At 40.4% G+C, this 11,981-nt stretch overlaps 1 protein-coding gene and 1 pseudogene across 1 annotated transcript; both read left to right on the top strand.

The window, feature by feature from the left end:
• Window positions 1–748: 748 nt before the first annotated feature.
• LOC128652312 (tRNA (guanine-N(7)-)-methyltransferase non-catalytic subunit wdr4-like) lies at window positions 749–1,829 on the top strand (annotated as a pseudogene).
• Window positions 1,830–9,368: 7,539 nt separating this feature from the next.
• LOC128651596 (tRNA (guanine-N(7)-)-methyltransferase non-catalytic subunit wdr4-like) lies at window positions 9,369–10,959 on the top strand. Its single transcript, XM_053704609.1, has one exon. The coding sequence runs from the start codon at window positions 9,550–9,552 to the stop codon at window positions 10,732–10,734; it is 1,185 nt and encodes a 394-aa protein (XP_053560584.1). The 5' UTR covers window positions 9,369–9,549; the 3' UTR covers window positions 10,735–10,959.
• Window positions 10,960–11,981: the final 1,022 nt, after the last annotated feature.

The following is an 11,981-nucleotide window of genomic DNA, read 5'->3' as shown; positions in this document are numbered from 1 at the left end:
GTTTAATAGATTTTACTGGAAACATGATTTTTGGGTGTATGTAAGTGTTGCGCAGTGTTCTTCAAAGTTTATTTCCAACAGCCCAGTGGATTAATAACACATACCCTAACAACCCTCACAAAAACTTTTGATTCAGTCAAGAAATATGTATTTATGTATATTATTTTTAATTGATCAAACATACATCATAAGACATAAACATGTCTCCAGCAAGCTTGTTAACATATGTTCCAAAATATTAAACCCCACATAAGATATACACTATATTACCAGAAGTATGTGGACACCTGACCATCACACCTATATGAGCTTGTTGAACATCCCATTCCAAAAACCATAGGCAATCAATATAGAGTCCCCCCCCCTCTTTTCAGCTATAACAGCCACAACTCTTCTGTAAAGGCTTTCTAAAAGGAGTGTATCTATGGAAATTTGTGACCATTCAGCCAAGAGTGAGGTCAGGTACTAATTTTGGACAAGAAGGTCTGGCTCGCAATTGGTGTTCTGATTCATCACAAAGTTATTCAGCAGGCTTGAGGTCAGAGCCCTTTGCAGGCCACTTGAGTTCCTCAACACCAAACTTGTCAAACCATGTCTTGAACCTCACATTGTACACAGTCATGCTGGAACCAAAAAGGGCCTTTCTCAGAATTGTTGCCACCAAGTTGGAGAGCACCCAATTGAATAAAATGTATTTGCATCCTGTAGCTTTAAGATGACCCTTCACTGGAACTAAGGAGCCCAAACCATGAAAGACCAATGTCTTGAAGACAACAGGAGTCTTGTAATTAAAGTATATCTTGTAAATTTAAAGTCTCTTCTCTAAGATTAATGCCCCGTTTATAAAAGGTACATATGCAGCTTTGGGGCTGTCCTGGTGTAGGCAGCATATGCTGCATTCAGAGTCCCCTAAGGTGTGTGGACAGGTCCCCTGTCTGTTAGCCGCGCTTTACAAGTACCCAATACATCTGCACAAACCTTAATAAATTGGGCCTATACCTTTGTATGCACATGCTTATATATTAAGAAAAAAAAGGGCTCAGACTAATGATCAACTGCTATCCCTCAATGTGTTCCTTATCTAGTCTTCTACCAAAATTTTAAATGTCTGCTATTATTTATTGTAGAAGATCTGTGTGAGCCGCGTGGATGCCCCACATGTAATTAGCTCCTTCTGTCTGGGGCACGAGGAGTTTGTGTCACAGCTGCTTCCATTACCCGGTAACCGAAAGCTACTTCTATCTGGATCAGGCGATGGGTCTCTCCAATTGTGGGAGTATGAGACTGGGCGGTAAGTTCTGCGGTTGAACTTGAGCAGGGTCAGAGAGTCTGTGGAGGTTCAGGGCAAAACTACATATGCTGTATCCAAAATCAGCTGCAGCGGCTGTGGGGAACACGTAGCCGTTTTGTGTGACGGATTGCCTGGGGTGCAACTGTTCCGTATCCCCGGTGGCACGAGCCTGTTGCACGCGCAGTATATTGCGCTGTCCCGTGGACCCTGGGACCTGGAGTTTGACGAGTCTGCAACCATGTGGCTGTTAACGGGTGTACAGGAGGAGCCGCTAATACAGTACACGCTGACTGAAGGACTTTGGCAACCTGTTCTTGTGAATGATGATTTAATAGCAATATCTAATGTGGTTAAAGAGAATTGGAAACGTGCGGAAGACTCTGTGAAAGCAGAGAATCGTTTTGATGGTTTATACAAAGTCGTATTTGACAACATGGCTACATATTTGCGCAAGAAGGAGGATCATCTGGAGAAAGAGAAACGCAAAGTAACGTCAAAGCAAGTAGAACCTGCTAGCAAAGTGCTAAAAACGAACTAATATACAGTACAAGTCTTGTTTGCGGTATAAAATGATGTATGCCATGCAAGGCCTCCAAACATAAATGCTGAATAAAGAACTTTATTTTTTCTCTCTTTTTTATTTTTCGTAATTTTAGACGTTTTTTTTGTAATGTTAGTTTTTTTTATTTTTTGTAGTGTTAGGATTTTTTTTTTTCTAAATATTTTTTTATTGAGGTAATAAGTAAATACAATAAAATAGAAAATACGTCCACATGACATCAAACATAGATAGTACAACTTCACAGCTCCCCAACAGAGAGTGGGTTTGATCCAAAGCTTTAAAGTAGCAATATTGCTATGATAATTGTCCTCATTTCTAAATATGTATACATAAAAATCTTAACCAGATATAGTGACAAACACAATATTAGGGATGTAATGTCTAAAGATGGTTAAAGGAGGATGTCTACGAGTATGGATCTACAGGAGTAAACTGTGTAAGGTGGGAGTGATGGGATGGGTTCTTGTGTGAAGAAGAGGGATGACTAGGACTAACAAGTATAAAACCTCTTTTGAAACCTTTGAATTGAAAAGTATTGAAAAAGGCCCCTCTATTACTGTGGCGATCAAGTAATAATGTATTTATTCTAAGGGATTGAAGTAACAGGGGGGTTAGTATGGTAGTTTTAATTAGGGGAAGGGATGTTCAGCGGGCCATAGCCGCTCTAAAAGGGGGAAAATGGGAGGGGCAGAGCCTATAAAGATATACATGTGGGATGGTTGCAGGAGTTCTAGATGTATCTGCGAGTAGAGCCTTTGGAGTAGTTCCCTAGAGAAATTACCCATGGAAAATTATACCAGTATATACTGAGGGTAGTCTGGCACAAATGCTTAGTCAGGTGTGGGGACAATGATATGTGTAAAAAATAGGAGAGTGTGGGAAATATATAGGGAAGTTGTTAGCCGGGGAACTGTTCCTATGGGATTTTATTTCCATTAGCATTGGGCTATAATAGTGGGAGTCTTAGGAAACTTGTATGTGTTTGAATAGGTTATGCGAGAATAGGTTATATTCAATCATATATATAAACAGCAATAAACAAGAACATGAGCGAAATATGGTCAACACGTGGGAATGCATTGTAAACCTTCTGGATGTTCAGCAATAGTTGTTAGCTGAAAACAAAGCATGTGTGCTTCTCTATACATATGTATTATCAAGACTTATAATGTGATATACGAGCAACATCGAGCTAACTGTTGTATAGCTTATAAATGGAAATTAGCCGATATCTGATTTGCTGTTAAACAGGGGTCTCAGGCGTATTTCTAGCACAAAAGATTCTAATCCCCCAGCTATTGCTTATAAGAAAACAGGAGGTGGCTAAGAACATAAAAACAGTAAAAACAGACAGAGAAAAAAGGGAAGTAACTTGCGGCATAAATGCAGATGGTCATGAAGAGTAGCCTGTCAGCAAAAGGGAACATGGACAGATTATAATATCACACTCTATGTTAAATTAAAAACAAATTAGTATGCAACCCTCTTGAGCAGTATATAAATAATAGCAAGTTAGACATAGAGCAGAGCTTAATATGCGGATGCATATGATAGGGGGGGGTGAAGGCAGCGTTAGCTGCCTTTAATATAGCTAGGCAATCAATGTCGCGGGTATAAAGAGGAAGGGGATTTTGAACTAGGAGAAATCCAGAAATGGGTGTTCACATGAGGACTACCATTGACATCCGCATTTTTGCCTACAGAGCTGTTAAATGCAGTAATCTCACGTCTCAACACATTATACAGAGGCGTTAGCAGCACTAAATATGTCCCATAGTGTGTGAAAGAAATATATATTAAAAAAAAAAAAAACACTGACATTCAGCAAGAAACAATGCCTAGACATTAATTATTAGAATGAACTATGAGCATAAAATAAAACAGTTATATAATGTCCTGGAGATAATAAATCTGAAAAAGAATAAGCTTGTCCTCAATAATAATATAACTAACCCACACCACATTTATCTAACTTGCTGTTATGTGCGAGTATGAGCTCTCCGTTGAATACAGATATTGTGCAGACTGCAGGGCTAAAGTAATCACCCGTTCCGGTGCCGAACATCAGAGTCTCAGAAGAAAAAGATGCCATTCTCATAGAATAAGAATAGAATAAGAGATGCTGTGATCCATCAACCATGTCGTGATTGTGCCCTCTAGGTGGTGAAAGCAAGGGATCGTCTGCAGGGCAACACAGGCAGCCAGATCTGTCAACTTTGTATGTTATCCGACACCAAGTCGAGTCCAGTTCTCACACGGTATGATGCTCAGGGGACACAGCTCACTCAACCACCAGATCAGTACTGACCGGGCTCCAGCCAGCAATGAAACGAGCACCCGCATGACACATGTGCTCCCAGAGGAGCCTAGGTAACAGGAGCAGGAGTCGGGTGCATCATGGTGACATCGGCGGTAAGATCAGGCTGCTGGGAGAAGGTAAAGAGGCCTTGACTGGCTGTGTCCGCCATCTTATCCCCTTCAGGCAGATGCGCCACCAGGGCGGGTAAATTGTCAGTCTTCTTCTGGTGAGTCCGGTGCTTCTTCTTGGCTGAGAGACAGGCATCGAGAGAGGCTAGCAAACTGGGTGTCCATGTGGTAGCTTAGTAGGGTTAATGCATCCAGAATTGAGGAGGCCATCTTCTCGGCTAAAAGGGGGGTCAGGTCTCCCTCTGCAGGCCGAGCCGTGTGAAAGAGTCTAGCGGTTAAGAGCTATCGGAGTCTTGAGGGCTTCGGTAGAGGCGATGATAACAGTCGGCTCCTCGCTACTAAGGGAGACGCTGAAACCCCATCGATACTGTTACCTCAGTTGTTTTCGCAATCCTCTGTCGAATGGCTCAAAATGTAGTCAGAGAAGGCTGTAATTTAATCTGAGGTCATATTTGCCTTATATAACAGCATTTTAGGGCTACTTGTGGCTTTTATTGGCGCTTTAACTTATTTTAGTTTTTTTAAAATAGTTATGTTAGGTTTATTTATAGTTTAATCTTAGCTTTTTTTTATTTCACAGGTAAGTTTTTATTTATTTTAAGGTAGTTATATTGTAACTTTAATTTAAAGTTTGCAGGTGTTAGGTTTAGGGGTTAATAGTTTAATTTAGTGTGTTGCAATGTGGGGGGCTGGCGGTTTGGGGGTTAATTGGTTTATTTTAGTAGTTGCGATGTGGGGGGTCGGCGGTTTAGGGGTTAATGTTTATTTAAATGTTAGTGATGCGGGGGCGGCAGTTTAGGGGTTAATAGCTTTATTTAGTGTTTGTGATTTTGGGGGGCAGCGAATTAGGGGTATTTAGACTAGGGTTTTATGTTAGGATGTTAGGTTTCTACGTAACCTTCTTGTCCCCATAGACATCAATGGGGATTGAGTTATAGCGATCGCCATTCCGAAACCGCATGTGTTAGTTTTTTTTTAACACTTTGTCTCCATTGATGTCTATGGGGGAAAATGTGCACGAGCACGTCAAGTCAGGACTTGGCTTTTGTGCGTTATATAGCTAGAATCTGAATTAACCAATATCGTAAAAATAAGCTTTTCTCATTTGAATTGCTTATACTTATGTCAATTGCCTAATTACTCTCCTTCCCCTCCTGTACTATCCTACTCTTTCCTCCCGAGGCATTTGTCGCTTCCCCTATGGGGAGAAAGAAAAAAAAATGAAAAAAAGGGGGCATCTCTTTCTGTTATAATTTGATTTATCCTCATCCCAGTCCCCTCATTTCCAAATCTCCTCCTTCTTTCCACCTCAGTCATCCCAATATCTGGGAAATCTTCCTGTTAAAATTGCAATACTGAAGAAATCTGAGTTTTTGAATGTAGAAATTATCTATTTTTTTTACTCTATCTGGAAATGGCAGTATAAACCTCAGCCATTTTTGGAAAAAAGAGCTGACTCTCTTCTCCTGAGACATATTTACCTCAAACTGCCCCAAAACTCACTCATGTTTGGATTTCCAAGATCTCAGAATAATATTATGTCCAATTAATATGACTGTATTTATTAATGCTATATTATCACTTTCCTGTATTTTATCATATAGGAAGAATATGTGCTTGACATCTATTTTGAGCTTTTTATTGAGAAATCTGTTTACACAATGATTCACTCTATTCCAGAATGTTTGTACTTTAGGACAAGACCAAAAACAGTGACTGAGATCTGCCTTCTGAGATCCACATCTAGCTCAACCATAATTATCTCGTCTAGACCATCTAGAGATATCTGCTGGCGTAGTGTATGCTTTATATAGCATTCTCGTATGAGATTCTCACCACCCGATTGAACTAGTTGACTTATATATCATCTTAATACTCTGATGTATGAATTCCGGAGAGATCTCACTAAACTCTTTAAGCCATTTCAAATATAAATTTTCTAGATTGTCCTGACCTGTTTTTTTGCATTGGAAGGTTGTACAATATTGAAATGGGGCTTATCCCTACCTGATATAATTTCAAACTTGTATCTATAACTCCTAGAGATCAAGTGTTTTCAAACGTTTCTATCAGGTTAACATAATAATGTCTGATTTGCAAATATGCAAACAATTCTTTGGAGGATAGAGAAAATTCTTTGGATAAAGTATAAAATTATTTTATTGTCTGTATTTTATCTTCTAACTGGCATACATAAACTATGCCTTTTTGTGCCCAACTCTTAAATATATTATAGGATAATCCCGGCAAAAAGTCTGGGTTGCCTAAAATAGGAAGATAAGTGATATCTGATTATTAATATCTAAATCTTGATTGTATTTGGCCCAGGCAACCACTACATTAAGAATTGTTTTCTGTCTGGCTTGATCTTCAGGGGTCTATGATTAAGGCAGTTTCTAGCCAAAACACATAAGACCTAGCTCTTCCATTTATTGGCATTTTATGTTTGCAACTGCTTATTCATTTGAATAAACCTGCATTACCGTTTATACATCCGTGCCTGCCTCTTGTATGTTTGTAGATCTTTAGGTATACTTCTGGGAATCAGCATAAAACGTTTTTAGATCCTTCTAATAAATAAGGAGAGGTTCTGGCAGAGGCACAAGATTTTTGGTAGGATTATCATCTTAAAGTAAATGTAAATTTTGATGCTAAGGTGCCCGGTTTTTAAATTTTTTATTAAAAACAGGGGCACTTTAATTCATAAAAATTTACATTTCACTCCTGTTGTGAAAAAAACTTACCTTTTAATCTTCACAGCAGCTCCTGCTTCCTCCACCCATTGCAAAGCCTCTTCCTGGGTCTAAATAGAGGAATCCGGCTTCCTCCAATCACGGCGTTGAATCAGACACTGATTCCCCCGGGGGGGGGGGGGAGCTGTGATTGGAGGATGACATACCCATCATTTCTGCCATCAGAAATGGCTTACGACAAACGGAGGAAGCTGGAGCTGCTGTGAAGATTAAAAGGTAAGTTTTTTTCACAACAGGAGTGAAATGTAAATTTTGATTAATTAAAGTGCCCCTGTTTTTAATCAAATTTTTTAAAACCGGGCACTTAAGCATCAAAATTTACATTCACTTTAACTAGATTTACTTTTGCCGATAAAGTTAGAGGTAGTATCTTCCACTTCTGCAGACATACAAATTTTCCTGTAGTTTAGGTTATACCAATTTAAGTTTTGTTTTTGACACCAAACTTGTCAAACCATGTCTTGAAACTCACTTTCTACACAGTCATGCTGGAACCAAAAAGGGCCTTTCTCAGAATTGTTGCCACCAAGTTGGAGAGCAACCAATTGAATAAAATGTATTTGCATCCTGTAGCTTTAAGATCAGCCTTCACTGGAACTAAGGAGCCCAAACCATGAAAGACCAATGTCTTGAAGACAACAGGAGTCTTGTAATTAAAGTATATCTTGTAAATTTAAAGTCTCTTCTCTAGATTAATGCCCCATTTATAAAAAGTACATATGCAGCTTTGGGACTGTCCTGGTGTATGCAGCATATGCTGCATCAGCAGACATCCCAACCTGCAAAAACTCATTTCAGACAGGTGGCTTCACCCGCTACTGCGTCGCCCCCCCCCCCCCCCCCCCCAGTAATATATTGGACACCTAGAAACCCTAAAAAGATAGACTTATCATTAAAGTAGCTTCCCACATTAAAAAAGTAGCTTTATTGCAAAACCACATACAACAAACCTATTTTCCAGTGATCGTACGCTTGTTGAATGCTTAAATATTTTAGAATACGAAGTTTAATTACGTGCAGTAAATAAGGTAGTATTTGTGTTTTATTTTATTAGAATAAGTGGGGGCTTTTTGGTTACTGATGCATGCTTTGAGGGTTCTATAACGTCCCAGCAACTAAAGGCTTTCCTTAAAGAAACACTTTTCCATATTTGGGCCACATTGGATCATGGTACTTGGAGTTTCAGGGAGATTGCATCCCATTTGCTGGCATCAGGGAGCCACTATTACAATTAGGGAGACTCCCTGAACTTCAGGGAGAGTTGGGATGTCTGCATCAGAGTCCCCAAAGGTGTGTGGACAGGTCCCCTGCCTGGCAGCCGCATCTGCACAAACTCTAATACATTGGGCCTATACCTTTGTATGCACATTCTTATATATCAAGAAAAAAAGGGCTCAGATTAATGATCAACTACTGCTATCCCTGTGTTCCTTAGCTAGTCTTCTACCAATTTTTTAAATGTCTGCTATTATTTATTGTAAATGCACCTGTCTCCCTCTAGTGCATGGAGTAGAAATCTAATTTGTGTGTGATTTGTAAAATGAATTCGTATGCCGTGTCAGACAAACTTGTCAATGATATACTTGTTTCAAAGTAGTCTAGCTGCAGACTGGAGCTCCACTCTAGACAAGAAACATGTGACCTCCACTCACTGACTCTAGACAGGAAACATGTGACCTCCACTCACTGACTCTAGACAGGAAACATGTGACCTCCACTCACTGACTCTAGACAGGAAACATGTGACCTCCACTCACTGACTCTAGACAGGAAACATGTGACCTCCACTCACTGACTCTAGACAGGAAACATGTGACCTCCACTCACTGACTCTAGACAGGAAACATGTGACCTACACTCAAAGCTTTTTTTTTTTAATCAACTTTAATGTAACAAACAACCTATAGACAATCATTCTGAAAACGAAACATTTTCCAGCTTTCTTGTTCTTCTTAATGTGCACTCACAGTGGTTTATGCTGATTGTCATTTATAAGGTAACCACTGTGAGTGCACATTAAGAAGAACAAGAAAGCTGCAAAATGTTTCGTTTTCAGAATGATTGCCTATAGGTTGTTTGACATTAAAGTTTATTTAAAAAAAAAAAAAAAAAGCTGAGTGGAGGTCACATGTTTCCTGTCTACGGTGGGGCTCCAGTCTGCACTGCAGCCAGACCACCGAGTGACACCTAAACCCTACGGTGTACGAGATTATCTGTAGAACGAACGTGGCCACACTGGCCAATCAGAATGTAGTACATGTTACGGAGGTGGCACACTGTTCTGAAGAGAGGCCAATAGGATGGGACTAAAAGATCAGCCAATCAGAGGTGTGTAGGAGAACAAGAACTGCTCAATCAGCAACAAGCCGGTATATTAAACATACAAGTTTACTAACGTCGCGAGAAAACCGAGGACCAATGGGTAACTGGTATGAGAACATGAGCAGCCAACCACAGAAAAGCCTATAGAAAGACTAGAGGAAACACAAACCTCGCATGCTAGGAAATCCCGAGCCATGCTGAGAGTTAGAGCTGGACGAGTAGGCCTGTGTGCCGGGAGCGTGGTTCTGGGGCACACGCAGGACCAGACTGGCGGTTGTTTCTTATTTGATTGCAGTCTGCTCGAGAAGCAGCCACCAAACCCGGGGCAAGATGCTGCCGTCGATTCATCTGGTTCTGATCGGATCCTCGCAGCTGCTTTCTCTCCTAATGGGGGCTTTTTCGCAGTGACAGATGACAGTAAACGATTAGTGGTGTTCCGTACTCAGCCATCGTGGGAGAAGGTCAGTGTGAGGTGGGTTTCTCGTCGCTGCACCGCTCTCACCTTCTCCGCGTCTGGAAAGCGCGTATTGGTTGCGGATAAGTCCGGCGATGTCATCTCTTTCTCGGTGACAGAGCCAAATACAGCGGGGCGCCTGGAGCTGGGACATCTCTCCATGTTACTAGACGTGGTAGTGAGCCCTGATGGTCGGCACATAATTACCGGGGACCGTGACGAGAAGATCCGTGTGAGCCGCGTGGACGCCCCACATGTAATTAGCTCCTTCTGTCTGGGGCATGAGGAGTTTGTGTCACAGCTGCTTCCATTACCCGGTAACCGAAAGCTGCTTCTATCGGGATCAGGCGATGGGTCTCTCCGATTGTGGGAGTATGAGACTGGGCGGCAAGTTCAGCGGTTGGACTTGAGCAGGGTCAGAGAGTCTGTGGAGGTTCAGGGCAAAACTACATATGCTGTATCCAAAATCAGCTGCAGTGGCTGCGGGGAACACGTAGCCGTTTTGTGTGACGGATTGCCTGGGATGTACCTGTTCCGTGTCCCCGGTGGCACGAGCCTGCTGCACGCGCAGTATATTGCGCTGTCCCGTGCACCCTGGGACCTGGAGTTTGACGAGTCTGCAACCCTGTGGCTGTTAACGGGTGTACAGGAGGAGCCGCTAATACAGTACACGCTGACTGAAGGACTTTGGCAACCTGTTCATGTGAATGATGGTTTATTAGCAATATCTAATGTGGTTAAAGAGAATTGGAAACGTGCGGAAGACTCTGTGAAAGCAGAGAATCGTTTTGATGGTTTATACAAAGTCGTATTTGACAACATGGCTACATATTTGCGCAAGAAGGAGGATCGTCTGGAGAAAGAGAAACGCAAAGTAACATCAAAGCTAGTAGAACCTGTTAGCAAAGTGCTAAAAACGAACTAATATACAGTACAAGTCTTGTTTGCGGTATAAAATGAGGTATGCCATGCAAGGCCTCCAAACATAAATGCTGAATAAAGAACTTTATTTTTTTCTCTCAATAATGCTGGTTCTGATAAATGACCTCTGTGAGAGTCATCACCTCCTTGTTTTATATGATCACATAACTTGGCATAGGTTTTTTCTTTTCCCCCTCTATGATTTTATTAAAAAAATAATTCATTTTTCTGTTTTTTTTTTTTTGTTTTTTTTATGTGCTCCTGTTTCAATACCATTAAAGTCAAAATTAACTTTAACGATTCAGATATAAGTGAATTAAAGCGATTAACTCCCCCTTTTTAAAATCGGATATGATTTAGATGGAGTTTAATTCATTAGTTGTAATAGAGGCAATATAACTTTTTAATAAAGATCTGAAATTCAAATTCCATGCGCTCCACAGCCCACTTCAAAAGTAACATTCTCTGTGAGCTAACGGTTTAAATTGTTCTTCGATCAGTGCTCTAGCTATAACAAAAGTGCCATATGGGCAGAGCGCTGATTGTACTGTACAACAATTTGAATTTCTTATCTGTTAAAAATTAAGTTATAGCACATCATTATTTTCAACTGAATTAAACTTCATCTAAAATAACAGATTATGGGTCTGATTTTTAGAAGAGTAGTTTACCATCACTTTAAAGGGACATTCCAGCCAACATTTTAAATGCACATAGATGAATTGCATCTTTGAATAGAAACATTTGCAATATACACGTATTGGCAAAAATGCTTTTAGTAAAAGCTATCATTGTTTTAGTGTTAATATTTTTCTCTGTACGTGCATGTGAACCATACATAGATATTCTCGGTTCACCAGCATTTTAAATACTGAAACTGCTCAGGACACCAGTGGGGCTTGTATCATGTCAGTAATTAACAAATTAAGTCATTACCAGATGGTATGAGCACCTTAGGCTCACTGAGCAAGTGCTGTTTAAAATGCATGGTGCATACTAAAATACACTTTTGAAACAGCTGTAGCTTTTATTAGAAACATATTTGCTAATAAATTTATATTACAAAAATGCTTCAATTCAAAATTGAAATGCATCAATGTGGATTCAAGTTTTGGCTGGAATGTCCCTTTCTACCCCCAAAAGACCAGGTCCTCAAGTACCTCTAACAGGCCAGGTTTTCATTATAGCTGATCCAGCGGACAGGTAAAATAATCAGCTGATGGGTGAGAGCAGGTTAGTAACCATGGTTAG

Source organism: Bombina bombina, chromosome 3 (assembly GCF_027579735.1).
Source record: "Bombina bombina isolate aBomBom1 chromosome 3, aBomBom1.pri, whole genome shotgun sequence".
NCBI classification, from domain to species: Eukaryota; Metazoa; Chordata; class Amphibia; order Anura; family Bombinatoridae; genus Bombina; species Bombina bombina.
This window is presented reverse-complemented; position numbering and strand designations above follow the sequence as displayed.